Below are 22844 nucleotides of genomic sequence, written 5' to 3' on the forward strand. Positions count from 1 at the left end.
AAATTATGCTTAAATTCTTGTGCAGATCCACTCTTCACGTATCAGATTGGTAACACAGCACAATGCTGTGCTTTAGAACAAAGTGTTATGTTTTCTGGTTCTGGTGCTTAAAAAAAAAAGAAAGTTGTTTGTGCACAAGAGATGAGGACCTGGTTATTTTAAAACTATTGGCAAGTTGCTTTATTTTACATAACCAAAAAGTCTGAAATCAAGCATATACACTGAAATTCGTTGTTATTGTTATACGGTCTATAAACACACACACGACGCAAACATGCAGTCTGAAGACTGAATGAACTCACGAGCAAACGAACAGTAAATTAAAAGAAACAAAGGTCATGGGAGGAATAACAACCAGTCCCGTTGTGAGTTTAAGAGCCATAATTTGCTTCATCAAAAGCTTTCCGAGCTCTCTTCAGCTCCTCGTTCATGGTCAGCAGATCTTTGACTCTAGCAAACTTCCTGGGATCTTTGCGAATGAGGAAAACGATGTCCTCCACCTGGACGCGACCCTGGCGCCCGATAGACATGGCCTTGTGGGTCATTTCCGTGATAAACTCGATCACCAGATCCTCCAGAATATCCACAGACTCCGTGTAAGGGTTCTGGTCATCTCCAAATCCGTACATCATGCACCGGAGCTCCTTGGAGAAGAGTCTCTTTCTCTTGCCGTAGCCGACATCCACCCCGCCGGAGCCGTCCTCCAACTCTTCGTCGAAGCCTGGCTCGTCCTCCTCCTCCGCCATTTGCTGAAAAACACCCGCAAGCGTTATTCAAACCTCAACATTAGCTGCTCATTGTTAAATACGCGTTAGCATTAACCTTACCTTGTGCTTGTTCACGACTGTCTCACAACAACAGCTTGTTAAGTGCGCCGACTTCCGCTTTTGTTTCCTTGACTGAGGAAGTGGTGGTTTGGAGAGGAAACAGACAGGGCTAGAAATCACAGATACTCCCCCCTTGTGGCCAGTGTTTAAATTTACTCGTGTTATTCGTCAGTATAGCCAACACAGCTGACGGTGAGTTTCCTTTAAAGCACGATCTGTTTGATTGCATCGGAAGCCCAAACTTAATTTCATATCGCCGGGTGTATGCGGGAATCACCGACACGTAGCTTGCTTAGAATGTAAAAAGCTATATTCACGTGTGTTTAAGCTAAGCCAATTTCATTTGGTATTATTTTAGCTAAACCTTAGATCTAGACAAACTAAGCACAATGGGCGATGGCAAGTTGGTGGTGTGAGTGGAAACAGGAGCATTGTTCAAGTGGCTGATCGAAGAACAACACCTCACAGCATTCGTGGAAAGAAATGGATCTCGGTGCTTGAACAGAGGGCTCAGATTCTAAGTAAACACTGAGAGCCTGACCGCGGGGGCTCAGCACGTGCTCATTGCCGTGAGTAAGTGACACGTCCCCGTGGATCTTGCTGTGGACTCCTGCCCTGCCAAGTGATGTTCAAAGCTTATCTCAGTCAACCGGATTGAGTATTATAGCTAATTACTGGCCTGATAATGTTAACAAGTCAATATAGATGCTAAATGACAGGCTAATGTTAGCTAATGAACTATAAGGCAAGTTAACGAAGAAGCCAGTTTGACTTATAAAACGTAGCAGCTATCCAGTGAGCCTTCCTCTCTCAGTCACTGTTGGAGCACTGTTGCTGGTGAGTTCGTTTGCTGGGGTTGTCTGATGTTCCTGTTGGTTAACGGACAGTTTTAAAGATTCGCATAACATTGTTACCAGCTGCTTATCCGCTAGCACAACCAGTTAAGAGAATGCTAGTAGCTGATAACGTTTAATTTGAGCTAAAATGAATGTTGCCGTTATGCTAACATTGTATCAAATAGGTTTCGCTTAAATTCTGTCTGAGCGCCTGTTCCACTAACTAGCATTAATATGCACAAACGCAGCCCTGCTCTTACCTTGCTTTTCTTCTCTGCGGTGTTTCTGCTGTAAAAAGGTCTGGTATGGCTGTTCGGGGAGGATGTGGGTTCAGGTCGGAGATGGCCCCTCTGCAGTAGCTGTGTGTTGTGGACAGCTGGTCCTGGCAGTCCCGTATGGCGTGCCCAGTCCAGTTCCTGTGCAGGGGGCTGCGCACTGTTGGATTAGTTCTTCTCTACTATGTCTTCTCTATAGGCATCACATTCTATAACAAATGGCTAATGAAGGTGAGTAAAGAAGCTCATACAGCCTTGTCAGTTTCTTATAACATGCTTGGTTGTGTTAAAGGTGATTAATGAAAATGAGCACCTGAGGACGCTCTGCTTTGCTTGTCTGGGGATCTCCTGGATCCTGAGAAAGAGACTTACACTGACTAGTCCATCCTAGATGACCCCAACTGTTTCTCTCCCTTTCTTAGGGCTTCCACTACCCCCTCTTCATGACTTTAGTTCACCTCACCATCATCTTCTGTCTGTCAGCTCTGACACGACAGGCTGTGCAGTGGTGGACAGGGAAACCTCGCGTTACTCTCAGGTGGAAAGAGTACCTCAGAAAAGTAGCACCCACGGGTGAGTTTTATCTTGAGTCTGGAGACTGGTGATTTAGACGGGGGACAGTCGCCTCTTATCGGGTTCACCGATTGACTAAGCTCTGTGGAATGCTTCGTCTAAAGTCCACGTGGAGAGAATAAATACGACAACCCCGACGAGAATGATGAAAATATCTAAAAGCAAGTGCATTAAATGAACCGTTCCAAACCAGTTTTGCCTCGTTTAAACTAAAATTCTGCACAAACTTAAGTTGTAATAAGATTAGTTTAAAAGAGTCAGAAGGAAAAAGTGAATCAAAGACTAAGAGAAGCAAAAATCCAGAGAAATTAAATCAAAAGTAATTAATATTTTGTTCTGTTTTACTGTATACACTAAAATGACATCAAGGTGATTTTAATATGTGAATAAAGGGCAGTGGGATTGATTATATACATACATGTTGTTGTTGTTGTTGTTGTTTTTTTTTTTAGTGAGTATTTGTGCTCTAAATGCGTTTAGTCACTCTAAATGCACTGAAATGAGTGGTTTTAAAATGAACCTGTCATCCTGTACTCTTAAGTTCTGTCCTTCTTACCTGCAGCCATCGCAACAGCGCTGGATATTGGACTTTCCAATTGGAGCTTCCTCTTCATCACCATTAGCCTGTAAGTTTGTGGTTTGGACGTTTTTATTATAAGTTCATATGTGTCAGTATTTTATCTTAACCAGTCATTGTATTGTTCTTTACATATTCTACGACTTTTATTTTGTGTCATTCAAGGTATACCATGACCAAGTCCTCAGCAGTGCTTTTTATCCTGTTTTTCTCTCTGGTCTTTAAACTGGAGGAGCCGGTGAGTGTACCGATCACATGACACTGACAGCAGTGCTAACAGTGCAGTTTTGTCTTCACTTTAATGTCACCCAGACACAACTGGAGAATTAAGCATGCTTCTTATACAGGCAAAATGATGCAAGAGGCAATTCTTTTAGTCTGTTTCCTCGATTGTGGCGCAATGCACAAAGCAGACATCCAGCAATGTTCACAAAGTGCACTGTGGCTGTAGCAGAACATAAGAACTTTCTAATCTGAAAAAAGTCCTGCACCTGCACAAATTTATAACCGGTTCGGTTATAAATTTGCCAATTTTTCTTAATGGTGTCATAGCTTAAAGATTTAATTCTGTCCACCTTTAGCACCAAATCACAACAGTCAGTCACAGCGCTTTGAGGCGTTTGAGCTCTAACTGTGGTATTGTATCACTTCCTGTTACAGAGCACAGTGGTGTTTTTGTGCAGCTTGATGGGGGTTTCATCACATGAGCAGTAATGAGCAATCATTACCTCCCGTCTACTCTCTCCTCTAGCTTGTGCTTTGTTCTGTTCTTCTTTTACCTGTTATCCTCTACTTTCTTCTTCTGTTTCCTGTGCAATTTTAACTTGAAACTGCTGCGTGTCGTTGTCTTTTCTCCCTTTTAATCCAGAACCCGTTTCTGATCCTGGTGGTCCTGTTGATCTCCTGCGGTCTCTTTATGTTTACCTTTGAGTCGACCCAGTTTAATCTGGAAGGCTTTATTCTGGTGCTCCTAGCATCCTTCATAGGGGGGATTCGATGGACCCTCACTCAGGTCCTCACGCAGAAAGCAGAGCTGGGTAAGTGTTCAGCCACTGTGGAGTGACAGCTTCCAAAGAGGTTAAAAAGCCTATAACCTGGATCTACACCAATTAATTTTGGGCTGTGGCTTTCATCAGATATACAGTAAAACAGGATACACACGCCATTTCAAAGAGGATTGGTGTGAAATACAAAAAAAAAAAAGAAAACAACTATCATAGAGACCTAAAATATCTTGTTATGTGGTTTCAACCTAGCCGTTATCCTTGAATGGTCTACAACAAGTTAACAAGATCCACCAGTGATGACTCTAATGCAGGTTTTGACACAACATTAACAGCAGGTGAAGTGGGGTTGTTGCTTCCCACTGTTTTTTGTATTTCACACCAATCCGGTTATATCCTTGAATGGTCTACAACAAGTTAACAAGATCCACCAGTGATGACTCTAATGCAGGTTTTGACACAACATTAACAGCAGGTGAAGTGGGGTTGTTGCTTCCCACTGTCTTTTTTCTGAGTTTATACAGCAACATCTATCCATAAGTATTTACAAAGTAAACACATTGAAGCCCAACATCAGTAACTTTAACTATATGCCAGGCTTGTAAAGCACTGATTTAAAACTCTGCTATGATTTGAGGTTTCCCAGCTGGGACACAGTTCCCTGCATTTTTCATCTTTTTCATGTCGCACTGTTTTAGGCCTTCAAAACCCAATAGATGCCATGTACCACCTCCAACCTCTCATGTTCCTTGGGCTCTTTCCTCTCTTCCTGTTTAATGAAGGTGAGTATAGACATAAGTTCATTGTCTTTCATGTTTTGTCGCTGCATTAAATTAAGCTCTGTAGCCCCTAATTTTATTTTTTTTAAACTTTTTATTTTGTACTTTTTCCAAATTTATAGTACATGCAAACAAAAATATGAAAAAAGAAACAAACTAAAAGGAATAAAGGACACCTAATCTGTGGAAGAGGGGGAAAAAAAAACCAAAAACAAGGAGGAGAGGTCCCTGCCTTATGGGGCTGAGTGAGTCTTATAGGCTATCCATTTTGTCCACTGTTTTCGGTGTTTGTCATATTTCATTCTCAAGGTGTAGATCATTTTCTCCATTTTATATATATGTCCTCGATTACATCAGTCCATTCTTCCAATTTTAAAGGGTCACTTTTCAGCCAGTTTTTTGTTATTACCTTTTTGCTTGACGACAACATAATTTTAAACAAGTAACGGTCCTCCTTATTTTTTCCCATATTCCAAAATACTCGTGCCTTACACGGCACGTCATACCCCAGCACTTTCTTCATTGTTACTGCAATGCTTTCCCAGTAAGGTTTGATATCTTTACACTTCCAAAACACATGAGAATGATTGGCGTCCCAGTCTCCACATAATCTCCAGCATCGTTGGGGTGTTTTCAGCTGCTTGCTTTTGATATAAGGAGTAATAAAGAACCTAATCACATTTTTCCAGCCATATTCTCTCCATCGTCTAGAGCTGGTGGAATTATGCTGTGTGAGACATACGCCAGTCATCCTCTGACAACTCAAGATGTAATTCAGATTCCTACTTTTGTTTGATATATAATGTTTCATTCCTATTCAAATTTTGCAGACCATTATATAATTTCGATAAAATTCTTGATGGAGGATTTTTATATGCACCTGTTATTATTTCTATTATATGGCTTCTTTCTCTCAAGAGCTTCTTCCTAATTTGTAAAAATGTCTTCATTGAAAATACCTAAATAAATCTGATTTATCCAGTCCAAACTGTCTCTGTAGATTCTCAAAGGATTTTAATGTTTTCCCGTCTATTAATGTGCACATTGCTGTAATTCCTTTATTGACCCATCTTAAAAATGTACTATCCCATTGTCCACTTTGGAATTTTTGAGAATATGCAGGCCAAATCAGCAATTTACAGTCTTCTATAATTCTATATTTCTTCACTATAATCCACCAGAGTTTAATAGTGAATTCAGTAATGAGATTTGTGTTCGTAGACTGGATAGTTTCTCCTCCCAATCTTGCTTGTGGATGACATGATGAGCAATAATTTATCTCCATATGCTTCCATTTTGAGGTGTAATCCGGTGAACACCAGTAAACAATATTCCTTGAAATTCGGGAGGGCAAGTCCTCCTTTTTCTTTTCTTAATTGGAGTATTTTAAATCTTATTCTTGGCTTTGTCCCTTTCCAAATAAATCTACTAACTAATTTATCCCATCTACCAAATTGTGCATCAGGTATATGGACTGGCAATGAAGTGAATAGATACAGTAGTCGAGGAAGCTCATTCATTTTTATTACCTCTATTCTTGAGCTAAGGTCCATGACAAGTGGAGCCCATTTAATCAAATCTTTTTGGATTGTATTACTAATCTTTACATAATTTGCCTCGTATAGTGTACTTATTTTGCTAGTTAGATAGACACTTAAATATTTGATCTTATTTGAGTCCCATTTTAATTTATATTCGTTTTGAATTGAATCTTTGGGGAAATAATTCAGACAAAGTACTTGAGTCTTTCCCAGTGTCCGGCAGCCTCGCCTCTGTCAGTGCGCCCCAGGGCAGCTGTGGCTACAATGTAGCTTGCTATCGCCAGTGTGTGAATGGGTGAATGACTGAATGTAGTGTAAAGCGCTTTGGGGTCCTTAATGACTAGAAAAGCGCTATACAAATGCAGGCCATTTACGATATTTAGTTTATACCCTGAATTTTTGCCAAAATATTTTAATGCTTTAATCAATCGAGGAAAGGTCGTGTCAGGATCCTGTAGGTATATAATTATATCATCAGCAAAGAGACCTATTCGTTGTTCAATTTTTGAAACTAAAACCCCTTTTTAAGTCTGCACTTTGCCGTATATACTGAGCCTGTCAGGGACCAAGCAGTAAAGCATAAAGGACACAGGTGGTTTTAATTCAAAAAAGGGGTTTTATTGACCCAAAAATATGAAAATATATTTAACAAAGCCAAAACTTAAACAGGCAGACCAATAAAAGAGGTCAACTCAATAGACTAAACTCAAGATAATAATTACCAAAACCTCAAACAAACATATGATAAACTGACCTGCTGAAATGACACATGGGGGAACTTAAATACTGGTTTTGCTAAACCAAATGACACACACGGGGAAAACAAAATGGCTGCCATATAAGCAACTAATACAAAACAATTAAACAAACATGAAACACCCCCCAGGCAATCAAGCATGTGGTGCAATCCAATTAGGCTGTCAGTGGTACTTCAGGTCTCCCAGCCCTTTGTCACACCTTTTGCCAGACAGGAGGAGAAGCCAACCCCCAGGTAACTCGAACAAAGAAAGATGTATTAATATAACATAAAACAGAACTTTGACCTTAAGGTTAATGTGTGCACGCCATATAAACATGGGAAGGTGTGATGGAAAAATACATACATTTAATAAAGAAACAGTATTGAACAATAAGTAGAATATTTTAAAGTAGCGACTGTAAATTAAACTAAGGTGAATCAACTAGTGGTGAGGTGTGGAGCTTACCATGTGTGGCATGCCATCACAGAGCCAAAGGCTCGATATACAGAGCAAAAAGGGCTGGATTCAGCAACCCTGCCTGGTTCCTCTGAAGAGCTCAAAACTGTCTGTCAGGTCCCCTCTAGCCAATGGCCTGTGGTACAAGGATTGTATACACTCGATGAAGATACTGTTAAAGCCCATTCTTTTCAAAACAGCAAAAAGAAATATCCAAGAGACTCTATCAAAGGCCTTTTCAGCATCTAAGCTCACTAAGGCTGTTGGAATTTTCTCTTTATTAACTTCGTTAATTATATGCAAAGTGCGTCGTATATTATCTAGTGTCTGTCGCTCCTTAATCCTGTCTGGTCTTCATCCACCAGATCTGGGAGAAACGGCTCTAAGCGTCTTGTGATTATGGATGTAAATAATTTATAATCCACATTTAAGATAGAGATTGGGTGATAAGAGTCACAGTTTTTCCTGTTTTTACCTTCTTTTGGTAAGACTGATATAATGGCCTCTTTCCAAGAGGGTGGAATTTTAGCGTGTTTTAATGTCCAGTTAAAAGAATCTATCAAAATAGGAGCCAAGTCCTCTTTAAAAGTCTTATACCACTCATTGGGATACCCATCACTCCCTGGACTTTTATTAGATTTCAATCTCCTTATTGCCATATCCAGTTCTTCCTTAGTGATTGGTTTAGTTAAAAATTCATTTTGAGTTGTCCCAATAGAAGGAAGGTCTAACTGAGCCAAGTACTCTTCAATTTCTTGTCTGTTTTTCTGGTCGGGTTGATTATACGATGTTTTATAGTATTTTTGAAAGGCTTTTTTTTTTTTTCTTTTTTTTTTAATCTGTGTTGGTTCATATAGTAGTTCCTTGGTGTTTGGATCTCTAATCTTATTAACTGCATTACTTATTTGTATTGATTTTAACCGTTTAGCCAGTATTTTGGTTGCTTTGGAACCAGATTCATAAAATGTTTGTTTTGTGAATCTCAGTTTCTTTTCTATTTCCTCCATAGACAGATCGCTTAGTTGTTTTCTTACATCTTTAATGCTTTCAGCCAAGTCGGCACTCAAATCTGTGTGCTGTGTTTTTTCCTAAATCCCTTAATCGTTGTTCTAATTTGAATTGTGTGAGCTTTTGTAGCCCCTAATTATGGCATTTCAAGTCTTTTGAAAACCTTTACAGACCCCACTGTGCAGCGTGATGGTCATAAGAAACTGATTATGTGTCAACACGGTGCCTATTCTGACACCCACACCTCATTTACATGTAAATAGGCAATAGCTCACATGTGTAATAGATTAGCAGTAGTTTCTCAGGGGTTCAGCTCAGCTGCAGAAAGTGGAGGATTATCAAAGCCCTGTAGCAGGTGCTTGATTAATGGGCACCCACAGTGTTTCTTTTCCTTCTGCTACTGGACTCTGTGGCAGGCCCAAGAACCAAAGTGTGAAAAGTTGTGAAATTTAAAACACAGCCCTGATTGGTTTCAGCACAATACAACGGCCCGTGTGTTGAAATTGCAAATATGCTCTAGCACCCTACGAGCTCTTCTCATTTCTCTGCTTTGGGCTCCCTTGTAACGTCTCTCCTCTGTACTCCCACCTGTACATCAGTTGCAGTGCAGAGTCTTGAAGTCCGTCTCAATTCCTAAAACGTATGACATAATAAACAAAGGCAGAGATCCATGCGTCACATTGTGCCACACCGTGAATGTAATTAAAAGCAAAAAACTGGTCCAGTAATGTAGCCACAGTTCTTTTCACCGACACTGCTTTAAAGGCTGCAAGAATCTCGCATTTTGTTAAACTCCTGTTGCCTCGTCTTCTCTCTCCTCGCGGTTCATCCTGGCCTGGCAGATCAGAGATGACATGGGAGTGAGACGATGGGGCACAGGAACAAGAACAAACAAGTGTGTGGGACAAGTATGCATTTGTGGACGTTGGAGTGGAAGGGGATTGTTTGAGGTGTGGTCCAGCTGCCTTCACTTTAGATAAATGATATCCCAAATTCTTTATAATTTATGAAATGGAATTTACGAGAAGTGGTCTCACTGTTCTTAAGGGCAGCCTTACTGAGGGGACTCACATGAGCACATCAGTCCAGATGTAGCTCAGTGACAGAGGGCCTCTGCTTTTGTGCCACAGTCAAGCACGTAACATTTGTTGCGAGATCGATCAACTTTAGACCAGACAACAAAAACGACGGAGGCTCCGGAAAAGTGCAATCAAACGATGAGTTTTATTATCACAGGAGAACAACCAACCGTCAGCATACGGATTGTTTTGCTCTGACAAGAATACATTGGGTTCTGGTTTTATAGGATAAAATATCACATCTACGTCAATACAGTTCAAAAATACATGGTGACAGACGGGCAAAAGTTCAACCCGTGCAGACAAGGGTACATCACGTACACTTCTAATAACCATACACCGACATATCACTTCTCTTTTCTACATTACTTGCCTTTTAGGGTAATAACTTCAGGTCTTAGCATCTCTGAGAGCTAATAATGGACCCTCATCATTAATCACTAAGTAGAGTACTTTGCAGCCAGTCTCAAACTGAAGCAGAAGACGCTTAGGCCTTTGCTCAAACCTGCTACTAGATTAATATGTGTATTGTAAGCATGCATGCAATTAACCTGCTATGTTCTCATCTCCCCTCAGCATGTATCATCTGGACACTCTCACCAGTGAAGCTTAAAACCTTCTAGAATGGAACATCAACTCTAACCAAGCACATTTATGCATTGTGTATAAAATGAACTCAACCTATAAAAATAGAAAGGTCAATGTGATGACAGACATATTCAATGCAATATAAACCCTGTAGGAAATATTACTGATACATGATACTGTGAAACATGTTATTAATACATTCTTCATAAGGCAAATTATATGGTAGCAATAAAAGAATCTCTGAATCCCAACACATTGCACACCAGAGCTGTAATCTACAAATAAAACACTGCTGATTCAAGCAGAAGTGGCAGTGTGGTTCACCACACGCCTCTCATTAGAAGAACAAAAAGGAACTCCTTTATAAAATCTCTACAAGATATTGGACTTTCAAAAGACATGAGTGGGCAAGCCCTATAAGCAGTCCGTGGAAAACTATTGTAACTGCGTAATTGCCGATCTACCTGGAGTGCTGCCACTCCTAAAAAATCTGTCCTGATTCTTTCCTCTGTGCCTGCAGGGCTGAGCCTCAGCACCTCAGAGAAGTTATTCCGGGTGACGGAGCTCTCGCCTCTCCTGTATTCCCTCTTCACATTAAGCATTGGCGGCTTGCTGGCCTTTGGTTTGGGCTTCTCTGAGTTCCTGCTGGTCTCCCGAACCTCCAGCCTCACCTTATCCATATCAGGGATCTTTAAGGTAATTACTTACTTTCTGTGTTGTCAACATCTTTTTTTTTCACCTCCAGCTGGTGGATGGCTGCCACTAGAAGTGCCTTGAGGTGACTGCTGTTGTGAATTGGTGCTATATCAATAGAATTGAATTAGATTGGTGAAGCCAAAGAAATCTGTCCGCAATACCAGAGCCATAGCTGAGTTTAATATGGGAGGTTGCGGTTCTTTTGGTGCTTACTCTGAGCTACTAAAGCAGTTATGTGTAATCTTTGTGGATGTTCTGACAGATCAGAGGGTTCACTAGGGCTTTGGATGTAAGCATATAACATCTTTATTATGAAAATCAACTTTATTGACTAAGTATGTCTACACATACATTGTTTTGTTTTTTGATCTCAGTGTACTTACATGTAAATATGTTCTAAAAATGTTATGTAATAAATAAGGGATTGTTACTGTGTTACATGTGGACTTGGGTTTTTTCAGAGCTGTCTAATGAAGTCTTCTCTGTTCCTTGTGTTGATTTCCTGCAGGAAGTATGCACTCTGCTTTTAGCCGCTTTTCTGATGGGAGACAAAATGAGTATGCTCAACTGGCTGGGATTCGCTGTGTGTCTGTGTGGTATTTCATTACACGTGGGACTCAAGACATATTATTCTAAAAGTAAGTTTTATTTATGTTTTCACCATATTTACTGCTCTACATCCTAAAAACATAAAAATACTCAAAGCATTTTTTTTAATGGCATATAATATATTTTTATTTTCTACACAAAAACCATTGGTAAGCTCCCTTTTAGTAAAATCCAGGAATTTTGAATATGTAAATTTTTTTGTTTTAAGTTACGTTTGAGAATGTGCCCTTGTTCACCGAACAGTCTGTTCTCCGATTTCTAGTTTACATATCACATTTTCTACATGTAATGTCACAGTTTTCTTCAGAATCTTTAAAAAGGAAAGAAAGGAAAGGAGGAAGGAGACTTTGCAGGGTGGTGACCATGCTGATGGTGTAAATTTTCTATCTTCCATCAGATAAGGGTCCTTCTTTAAGGCAGCTCAAGAGTAAGAGCCCAGAACTTGAGCTGCCGTTACTGCAGCGAAATGGGAATGAAAGTAAGGACTCGGCTACTGATGAATGTGATGATGAAGAAGAAGAGATCACTCTACACTGACAGGACTTGGACACAGTCTCCATGCTGCACATTCCTTCCCTACTCTTTTGTTAGATGGTTTGAACAGTGATGTCAGAGAAGTGTTTCCAGGTGTGGGACTCTTGTTTTTTTTTTTTGTTTTTTTTGTCCCCACCACGAGTCACAGTCTGGCTCAGGGCCTCCTTATGGACTCTATATTTACATAGTACTTTAAACGTGGCACAGCTGATAACATTTTACCTTCAAAATGTAGCAGATGCATGCATGCATTAACAAAGAATATGTGGAGAGCAAAGGAGTAAACTCCAGCTTTAACAGGATACTTTGGCACCTCGACTCTGGTGGATCAGTTCTGTCAGCTCTGCAGTATTAACATATCGTTTCATATATTTGACAAATTATTATGAATAACTTATTTCATGGACAAATGCTGACGAGGCAGAGTGCAAACTTTAATATTATAAGTTAGTGATGGTAAAAATGGATTACTGCGCTTCCTTTGATTCCTATTTCTTTGGTTGGCTTTGTAATTAGATTTAGATAATATAATAGATGACAGATGGATCATGAAAGACTGCAGAGCTTCAGTGAATTAAATCCTGAGGTTACTTTTTAGTTTAGTCAGTTAACTGCCATCAAAATTTCATTTTTAAAATTGTTTGTTTTGTGGTTTTTGGGGCTTGGGATTTTTTTCCCCCAATCCCAAACTCAGAGATAATCAGATTCATTTTGCATTGACTGAATCAGCTGTTTAATGGATGACGGCCTCTGTATGTCAGAAATTTCAATAATCATAAAGTACTAAACATTACAAAGACACAAGTCAGCTTTTACAGAGCTCAGATTGATGTCAGGACTTTTGCCTAAAATTCTAACTTTGCTAATGAAGTTAAAATATTCATTGATTGCATATTTTAATTTGTAGAGTTGACGAGTGTTTATTGAATTGGACAATAATTGTCTACAGCCTTTTTGAGTCATAATTTGAGATGTCATGAATAGTGAAACTGATCTTTAATGTGCCTTATAAGCAGATGGAAGGAACAATTTTAATAACTGATGATGACTTTGTTAGAGTTTAAAGCCATTTCTAAATGTTTGTTTTTTTTGTCATGATTTTCTTTAAATGCAGTGTTGTTTGAGTGTTATTTCAGAAAATAAACAAAAAATTTGTTTTCGTTACTTTTGATATTCCAGAGGTTTCTGTTAACGATCATGGAGCTGTTTGCTCATCCCAGATTTACGTTGTTGTAGGATTAATCCAAACCAGAGGCATAAAGGCGTGCTGTGTGTGGTCACAGAAAAACTGAGTCATTCATTAGATGATGTGACCTGTGCACCACCTTAATCTCAACTTCATGGAGCCTGACCCCAGACTATGCAAGGTTACAGAGGCGAGACATGGAAATACCCTAAATCCAAGGAGATGGGACAAAATTAGTGAATTGGTGCTATTTCAGAGGCAGTTAGTGCACAATCACAAACTCTATGTCAGTACTTACTATGGACCTAATTGTACACTCACAAGTTACGAGTCCATGCTCATTGCAGTGCATCTGAATCTACACTTCACTGGTTCTGGAGTGTTGGTCGAATCTAAAAGTTAAAAAAAAAAAAACACTAAAATCTAATATTTTTTCCTCTGTACTGTGTGTGTGTGTGTGTGTGTGTGTGTGTGTGTGTGTGTGTGTGTGTGTGTGTGTGTGTGTGTGTGTGTGTGTGTGTGTTGCACTGCGCTGTACTGAAACGACACAAGTAAACTCTTTGACTTCCAACCTGGGAGCTGGATACCGGACTAGACTCAAGAATAAAGTCGTGTTCCAACACATCTGTTGGAAATTATTAATGCACTAATTATTCATGCACTAAGGGATGGGAATATAAAGTGTACTCGCCGTTGATTAAGCACACTGTGTGTTTAACTTTGCAATATGGCAGTCAAAGTAGAGCACATGGTATTATATAGCAGAACTGTATGCGGCTCAAGCGGGGTAATATTTCACTGTACGTTACATAGGATAGCTCAAACGTATGGTTGTAGAAGTGTCTCCCACTGTGTGGAGGATTTTATAGCATTCTTCTGAGTGCCACGCCCATGCCGGAGCAGCAGGAGGGCCTTGCTTCTCAGATTTCACCCTGAAACGTTCAGATACGACCTGTTGAGAGGAAGCAGGCTTCAAAGTGGAGCAGAAACCTGCGCATGTTGACATCCCGCCTCTGGAATGCAGTGCGGAATAAACTGGACTCACCGAACCGCCAGGTAAGAGCTCACCTGGCCGCTCTGAGAGCGACCGTGTTAGAAAACGGCCAAGTGCGTTTGTGACGGTGTTCTTTTTATTCATTCCGAGGTGTTAGATAAATGACCTACTGTAGCCTGTACCTACGATGCAGTGCATTGTTTCAAGCTGCTGAGAAACACCCAAACACCTTGACCTGCGAGACACCTACCACACAAAAAGCAAACTTGTGCTACTTTTGTGGTGCTTGACACCAGTTAACGTGTTGCACTGTGCGAGTTATGTGTACTTTAAAAACAAGTATCGGTATTTAATTATCAGTCATTTAAACATGAATTACCTTTATTTTAGATATATCTACGCAGTTATTGGCGTGCTATATTGCGTCAAAACAGCTTCCTCCAGCAGCTAATTTCTTAACAACTTTAAAGAATTCACTTATTTAACATTATTGTAAAACGTGTGTACATTAAAATAGTTGTCAGTATTTAATTCGATGTAAATTAAATATATATTAAGCGTTTATTTTAATTATATTCAACAAGCTACAGTTTTATATCCGGTGGTTATTAGCGTGTTCTACTAAGTGCGTCAAAAGCATGTTTCATCATTTAAATTGCTGACTTGTTGTTTCCAGGTGTATTTACCTCATAGCTCTTACCAGCTGTCTTAAAACCTTCTACCTAAGGTGAACCATGACACTGAAATTTGATATCCAGGGTCAAGTGTTGCCACCTGGGTACCTAACAGTTAGCCGGAGTTCAAGCTATTTCGTGATGGTGTCATTTTTTTCCTGGTGAGGTCACTCCAAGGGCAATAAAGGCATCCAGAAATGAGTGACTGTATACCCTGTATAAATCCAGTCTTTTAGATTGAATATTTCCTTTTATGTCTTTAACACCAGTGCAATGATTTCTTGTCTTATTATTAAGTAAAAATAATTTGTAGAATAAGCCTGTGGCTTTGGATTCATTCAAGAAAAATGAGTTCAAAGCAAAACTAAAGGACTTCCACAGGAACTGCATAACATTACTACTCCTTTGCTCTCTGTCTGACAGGCACATCAATAAGTGCACAATGTGCCACTCAAGCACTGACTTTGCAACATTCAGGCAAGCAGGCACATGTGAAACATGAGAAAACTATACAAAAACCCCCAATGTAGTTCCATCACATACTTCACACGATGACATCGGATAGGCATGTTGGAAATGTCTTTTAACCCTCATCGTACTGTCAGGGGCCCGTGCAGACCCCAGAGGTAATTTTTTTTGTCATATATCAAATGTATTTTCTTTCTTTGTCAGTCAATTAGTTCTTAGTAAAGTGGCATGGACATAGTCATGCCACACATTAAAAGCAGAGCTCATACCGCTGCATGACAATCCCCAATCTGAGTGGCAACTAAATTAACTTTAGTTATCTCTAGTCATTTCTGCTTCCTGCACAATCATAGTAATTTGGTTCTTTGCACCGCCTGCAGAAAGTCAGGCCGCGCAGACAGGACTGCCCTTTATCACTGATTCATTTCATAATATTTATGCACAGATTTTCTAGGCACAGCCAAGGTAAGGGGGGGCGTGGAGGGTTCAGTGGTCTCAGGATATCATCTCGGTTTTCTACGGCTTGGTGCACTGCTACTGGTACACTGGTCTTTATAGTTCAATCTATGTCCCAACCATCACCTGTGGTTGCGAGCTCTGGATAGTGACGGAAAAATGAAATAAAAGCAGAAATGGGTTCCCTCTGAATCATGTCCATGCTCTCCCTCAGAGGCAGGATGGGAGCTGAGTCATTAGGGAGGCACTTAGAGTGCAGCCGCCATGCCTCCACATCCAAAGAAGGCCGTTGACGTGAGTTCAGGGATCCTCACCACCTCGGACTTTTCTAGAAGGCAGACCCAGGACATGGTAGAGATTGTTTCTCTGGGTTGGCTGGTTGTGTGTTTATCTGAAGCCTGATTGGTTTCATCATATAAATACAACAGAAATAATGTTTATTTAAAATGATTGAAAACTAAGTGATTCCACACTCAAAAGATCATAAATAAGCTTTTAAGTAACATGAATTACATTTTGGATAAAAGATGCAAGTTGTTTTAAAGAAAAGTACAGATTCTTGTTTTATATAAAATATGCATATTCATTTTTAATTAATTTGAATTAATAATTCTTTTAGATGACAATAACTATATAACTAATCCATGCATATTAAATATGTCGGTAGGATGAGGGTTAAACTCTCTTCTAATGGTTGCCTGTTGTGCTTGAGACAAGCAAGAAAGTTCAGGCAGGAATCCATTAAAATAAGTCCAAAATGCTAACAATGAGTGTTCAGCGCTGTGAAGAAGTATTTGCCACCAGCTTTCCATCCCATACATCAGATGTAAAACTAACATAACATTTCATAAAAGGTACATCACACCAGCAGTCAAACATGGTGGTGGTAGTTTGATGATCTGGGGTTTAAAGTATGAAAAATGCAACAACAACAAAAAGGAATCAGGGGGTGGGCAAATACTTTTTCACAGTACTGTATGTCAAATTATTGTTAATATAAATTATTACAGTGAAATCAGTATCTTTGGGTCTCTGTATGTGTGTTGATATTTCTCCTTATCTCTACTTGTGTTTCCATGTCACACTTCACCAGTTAGCCGTGGATAAGCCGAGCTGGTCTGTGAACTCCAGCTGTGTTAACTGTGTCTTTGTTCAGCCTGTGTTTGTTGAACAGTGTTCTTATTCACAAAGAACAAATGACATTCCTTTCGTCCTTGTTTTCTAAAGATCATCTTCCTACAGTTTTACAGGGTTTTTCAAAATTACAAATTCTAGTAAGATTTTTGGGGAACAAAAAAAGCAGACGCTGAAATTCCTAAACTCTTTGCAGTTTGATCCTGAGCAATATTCTTAAACCTTCCCTTTACATATAAAAGACTCCTTGAGAGGGCTTTTTAGAGCAAATCATGCATGTGACATGCTGCTGGTTGCCTAGCTGGTTGTAAATGTTCTCTCAGTTTTAGTTTAGTTGTTTTGTTTTCTGTTGCCACCCCACCACATTTTTTAAATGTGCTGCTGGCACCAAATTGAAATGAGGACAGATTTCTTAAAAATCAAAAAAACTGAAAAGTACCAATTTAAAATTTTTAATCAAAACTAATTTGGCTATTTTTGATTAAAGGCTTTAAATTTTTTAAATTCTTTGTGATTTACATGGTGTCTGAACTTTTCTTTTTTTTTATGGAAGTGGGATTTTAAAAAATTAGTTTGGTCTTTTAGCTTTGAGCAATAAATTATTGTTCTTAGAAGATTCCAAGACTCCAAATAATGTTCCTTCTTTGGAGTGTAAAAAACACAACATTTGATATATATAAAATAAGTTCAGTCCTGGGATCTAGAATTAGTTGAAGGTGTTTAATGGATGTTGTGTAAAGTGTTAATGGGTCTCAGACAGAAGCATGGTAGGTTTACGGCCTCTTCAAGGGCTGTACATTTGTTAATATTATAGCCTGGTGTATCATTAGCTGTGTTGAGGTCTGTAATTGGACAAAATCAGGCACATCTGTAGTCTGAGTCAGACATAAAAATTTCCATGGGAAAACTACCTGTTTTTTAATAGCTTTTTTTCCCCATTATGTTGATATGAAAGGTATTCCAAAGTAGAAATATATATTTCAAATGAGCTATACAAATGTAGAATACGATTTATGACTGGTTCATTTGTTTGATTTATAAATTCTAATCTGATCCACAAATCTTATATTGTGAAATAGAAAATTAAAAAACAAAATCTGAAAAGCTGAAATAATTGAACTCAAAAACACACCATCATGAAAAATTCATTGTTTGTTTGTTTGTTTTTTTACATGTTCAGAAGGTCGAGCAGGTCATCTAATAATCAGGAGTTTGGTGGTTTGGTCCCTGGCTGTTCCAGACTGCATACAGACTGTCCCTTGGGCAAGATACTGAGCAAGCTGCTGTCTGATGTGTTTATCGGTGTATGAATGTGTGTGACTGTGGGAATGAAGGAAGTTGCATAAAGTGCTTTGAGTGCTCAAAGAGCATAGAAGAGCTCTATATAAGAACAGTCCATTTATCATAGATTATCTAGTGCTGTGTGAATTCCTCTTACCTGTTCTTAGCTGAAGCAGAAACTGTGTGTGGTCTTCTGCTGCTGTAGAACATCTGCTTCAAGGTTCGATATGTACATTTAGGGATGCTCTTCTGCATGCCCTGGTTGTAAAAATCGACTTTATGAGTTACTGTTGCCTTTTTTACCCAAAGAACTGCTGCTCACTGGTTATTTTCTCTTTTCAAACCATTCTCTGTAAACCCAACAACTGTGCCATGGTTAAAGTCACTTAAATCACCTTTCTTTATCATTCTGATGCCTGGTTTGCTGCCAGCTTATTGGGCAGGTTAGATATTTCCGTCAAAAGTCAGTCGAACATGTGTACCTAATGACGTGTGTGTGTTTGTGTGTGTGTGTGTATGTAAAAATAAGAGCATACATAAATGAAATAATACTGACAGCGTTATTTTTTTATATTTCTAGACTCCACTCATGTCTCCTCACCTCCTTGCTACATCATTGTCATCTTCCTGGCTAATGCCATTTTTCCTGCTCAGTATCCTGCTGCTGTCTGCTGCTGTCCATGGCCAAGGTATACACATATATCTAATAATCATTTGACTCTTACCAAACAAGCTAATAGTGAAGTCGCATTGATGTCTTGATGGTCTGCTGTGTAGCTTTTGCACATAAATGTCTTGTACCCACAAACTTTGGCATAATGTATCTACTTTGTGTTCTGTAGCATTTACCCACATTTATACAAACAGTTATTCCGACGTTCTATGCATTTGATGTCTGTGCTTTTGAGGCTTTCTGTGTGTCACTGTCATTGTGTATCCACACAGTGACAAGAAAAATCAGGTTGGCACGGATGGCAGAACCTTTTTTAATTGGTACTGTCAGCATACAAGTTATCGGGTCAATGATTTTATTTGAATTCAAGCATCAAAACATATTTGCTATGAAGAGAATGATAGCGAGGTCTTTTTCTCTGGAAAAGCAGTCACTCCCAAAACCAAATGAACTGAACTAATGTAACCATATTAGTCATAATCATCCAAAGACTGTGTTTCTCTATAGCACAGTTTTTATTATGCTGAATGTATGTATTTAGTTTGATAATGAACAACTCACCATGTCACAATGAACATATAAGGACAAACCAATTACTTTGAGGTATTTTTGAGACTTTGCTAGTTTCCATATTTACTTCATCGTTACTTAATACTACATCCCATAAAAGAAACAATCTGCAAGTCTCAAGGAACTTATTATATTTTGAGTGTTGAACTAGGGCTGCTCGATTATGGCAAAAATGATAATCACGATTATTTTCACTGAAATTGAGATCTCGATTATTTGACGATATTTATTTAACCCTTTAAGACCTACTATAGAACCAAGTCCGCCAGAGCTTATATTATTTTTTTACATGTTGTAGTGCCATTGGTGGGAGCATTTCAAGTTGCTATACAACTGTTATAGCCCATATTTTAATAATATGTATGCATTAAGTCCATAGTAACTACATTAATTGCAAAAAAAGTGCAATAAACTACAAAAAAATTGAAAATCGTTTTTGGTTTTTTTACATATATTTCTACTTGGAGAAATTTAAGAGGTTTATCCCTCAAAACTTTAAATACAAAAAAGTTGCAAAAAATAGTTTACAACAACAGGAAATTTAGTTTGAGTGTCTTCATAGTTTTCTTTTGGAGATACACCAATTTTTATATACTGCAGGAAAAACCAAAAAAAACAATCCTATGATGCAAAAACAGCAGGTGCATCAAAATAAACTATTTCCAGCAGTGCAATTTGAGTTCTAAGCATCCCAGAAACTATTCAGAAAAGTCAAACATGACCAGTATAGGCTTTTAAGGCCTACAAGTTAAAAAAAACTACATTTTCCGCGAAAATGACGTCACTTCCGGTTTCGGCCAGGAAATGGCGAACATGCGATAGTTCGCGCTGACGTCTGTTTCACTGTGGGAAGTGTTACGAACAGCTGATCGGATCGGCAAAGCGTGTTTCTGGAATATTACGGTTTTGTTCCTTCAAGCGCTTTTTATGCAATTTTTGCAAAGCTATATGTGGAAGGAACCCGTGACCGAGGACAAGCTGATGGCATAAGATGTAAGTACAACAACTCCGGTTTCATATGCAAAACAAATTATTGCGCTAGCTTACACGGTTCAGGTTCTACAGGGATTTAAAAATAGTTACACAAAACGGAGCGTGCTGCTTTGACCGGCTTTAAAGGGTTAACAATGACTTTAAAAAATAATATAAAATAGTGTGCAACACCACTGAAGTTTTTTTTTTTACCTCTCTTTTCAACCAACGGCAGTCACTCTCCTCTCCAAATAACTTCTGCTTAGCTTTCCGAGCTTTCCGAGCTTTCCAAGCTTCCCTCGGGTCCTCTTAATCAGCGGTCTCCAACCTTTTTTGCGCCAGGACCGGTTTATAAGGTGTCGCGGATAAATGAGGGAGGGGCTAATAATCGGCTCAGTCATTTTTAATGATCGTTGAAAGCCCAGATCGTAATCGTGATTAAAATTCGATTAATTGAGCAGCCCTATGTTGAACTGGAAATAGTAGGCAAATCCAGCTGTTCTTAGCCCATAAATCGTAGAGCACAATACAGATACTGTATTTGGCTGCATAACTGCCTGTCTGTCTGGAAAAGTTGTTGTTCTTAGTGGATCTGTCAGGGTCACGGTCAGTCCCGTCAGTCCCTATGTGATTCCCTGCCAGACACACATGTAGATGAAGACCCCCCAGTGGCCCCTGGGCCCAGTACACAGTCGCAGACAGAGGCCTTTACATGGATGCTTGCTAGTCAGGAAAGGATCTGTTGAGTGCTGAGGGTCATGTGTTCACACAAGTTATAAAGTTCTGTAATTCATGCTGTTCATGTCTTCTTTACTTCCGTTTTGCATCCCCTCCCCTCCTTCCCCATCTTCCTCTCCATCTATAACCCCACTGCATAGTAAATACAAAACCCTGTCACAGTGTAACTTTGTGACGTTCCTCTGACACGACCTTTGAACCTGCAGTCTCCAACTGGCGTCCTGTTCCTGTTTCTATGCTAGATGGGAGGACAGGGCATGCTTTGATGGATGCATGATGGAAACATGAAAGACACTGCTTGTTGGGGAAAACTCTGCTGGAAATTATGTAGATAAAGTCAGAACAAGAGATGAATTTGATGTGTTGAGAAGGAAGTGAGAGAATGGGAAGAATGAAGAAAGTTTCACTGCTTGTGTCTTTGATCTTTGAAAAGTCTGCAAATGTCATGTCAACTTTTTCCCTTGACCCAAGTCTTTAACCAGAAAAATGCGCTAAACATTTTAAAGCCAGATATTTTTTATTCTTCTTTTTGTCTCTGTCAAGGTCGTCTTAAGCTGACAGTCCTGTCTGAAGACAGACTGCAGATGAAGTGGAAGGAGGCTGATGGGCCTGTTCAGGGTTACAAGGTCAGAGTGAGACCGATTTCAGGTGAGAGTTCTTCAGCTGTGAAGAAAGTCCTCTGACAGCAGAGTTAGGAGCTCCTCCAATTTGATATACCTACAAAGTCTATCTAAAAGCCTTGGAATGAAATTGAAAGTATGAATCAGGTCTTAGGCTGAAATCACATGTTGTCCTCAGAGTAGGAAAAATAAGAAAAACAACAACCTTGGTAGCGTTCACAGGTGGTACCCACTGGTCATCAAGGTTTGGGAGGATTAAGAATATCACTTGATAGGATTTTCTAAAAGAAGAGAACAAACACCAAAATAGCATTTTTAAGACCAATACCAATATTTGGTGATTTAACAATATATTATGAGAATTTTTTTTTTCATCCACACAAAGCGTAAACAGATTTCCCTAACTCATGTAAGTACTCACTAAGATAACAGTACAGTTACAAATACGGTTCTTTTACTCTTACAACTCGTGGACTGTTCATTTACATTTTGGTTGTGTTGGCAACGCGTGTTGCCAACAGGAAGTTGCAGAGTATCCTCTGGTAGACAAACGGTACAACATCAAAACTCGTAACATGGCTGAATGGTGTTTCTTCTGTCCTTTCTTTGATTTTTATTTATCAGCCACTGCAAATGCTGATTCATCATATTGGCCGATATGTTGGTTGGGCTCTACGGTCAACGAACAGGCACTGCCACTTCATTGATTTAATAAGAGATTTGTCCTGTATTATTGTGCAGAGGTATTTTAGTATAATGATGCACATCTGGTGTGTGAAGTTTTTGCTTCTCTGATAAATGTTCCAACACCGTTTTGCACATCAAGTAAGGTTGTGTTTGGGAAGCAACAGGAACACACTCAATCCTGAAAATGCTATGTAACATTTTCCTATGGTTTCCAGCAGTACACTCGCTCCCAAGTGTCTCAAATGTATAATAATTATACGTTTTTAATG

General features: G+C 39.2%; 3 protein-coding genes across 9 annotated transcripts in view; 2 read left to right on the forward strand and 1 right to left on the reverse strand.

Moving 5' to 3' along the window:
* Nucleotides 1-153: 153 nt before the first annotated feature.
* Nucleotides 154-1942, reverse strand: taf13 (TATA-box binding protein associated factor 13). Its single transcript, XM_080899596.1, has 3 exons — nucleotides 1924-1942; nucleotides 828-899; nucleotides 154-749 (listed from the first exon to the last, which is right to left on the reverse strand). Exon 3 carries the CDS (start codon nucleotides 744-746, stop codon nucleotides 372-374), a length of 375 nt encoding a protein of 124 aa, XP_080755722.1. The 5' UTR covers nucleotides 747-749; nucleotides 828-899; nucleotides 1924-1942; the 3' UTR covers nucleotides 154-371.
* Nucleotides 835-13286, forward strand: LOC308407748 (solute carrier family 35 member C2-like). Of its 3 annotated transcripts, none has more exons than XM_080899591.1 (10): nucleotides 835-1019; nucleotides 1962-2169; nucleotides 2361-2511; nucleotides 3074-3137; nucleotides 3254-3326; nucleotides 3957-4125; nucleotides 4791-4874; nucleotides 10804-10979; nucleotides 11488-11617; nucleotides 11986-13286. In XM_080899591.1, the coding sequence occupies exons 2-10, from the start codon at nucleotides 2059-2061 to the stop codon at nucleotides 12123-12125; spliced, it is 1098 nt and encodes a 365-aa protein (XP_080755717.1). In that variant the 5' UTR covers nucleotides 835-1019; nucleotides 1962-2058; the 3' UTR covers nucleotides 12126-13286. The 3 variants fall into 3 exon arrangements, with proteins under 3 accessions (XP_080755717.1, XP_080755716.1, XP_080755718.1); XM_080899590.1 differs by lacking the exon at nucleotides 835-1019 and adding an exon at nucleotides 1026-1664; XM_080899592.1 differs by lacking the exon at nucleotides 835-1019 and having other exon boundaries at nucleotides 1944-2169.
* A 968-nt stretch (nucleotides 13287-14254) lies between these two features.
* Nucleotides 14255-22844, forward strand: part of LOC308406751 (collagen alpha-1(XX) chain-like) — a 39925-nt gene continuing 31335 nt past the window's right edge. For 4 of the 5 annotated variants that reach the window (XM_080897950.1, XM_080897953.1, XM_080897951.1 and 1 more), the window contains exons 1-3: nucleotides 14255-14364; nucleotides 18896-19004; nucleotides 21812-21916. In XM_080897950.1, coding sequence (XP_080754076.1) covers nucleotides 14305-14364; nucleotides 18896-19004; nucleotides 21812-21916 — 274 coding nt within the window. In that variant the 5' untranslated portion in view covers nucleotides 14255-14304. Of the gene's footprint in view, nucleotides 14365-18895; nucleotides 19005-21811; nucleotides 21917-22844 lie in introns of those variants that run through there. The other variant, XM_080897954.1, reaches the window with a different exon arrangement.

Source organism: Rhamphochromis sp. 'chilingali' (genome assembly GCF_963969265.1).
Source record: "Rhamphochromis sp. 'chilingali' genome assembly, chromosome: 12".
Taxonomy (NCBI): domain Eukaryota; kingdom Metazoa; phylum Chordata; class Actinopteri; order Cichliformes; family Cichlidae; genus Rhamphochromis; species Rhamphochromis sp. 'chilingali'.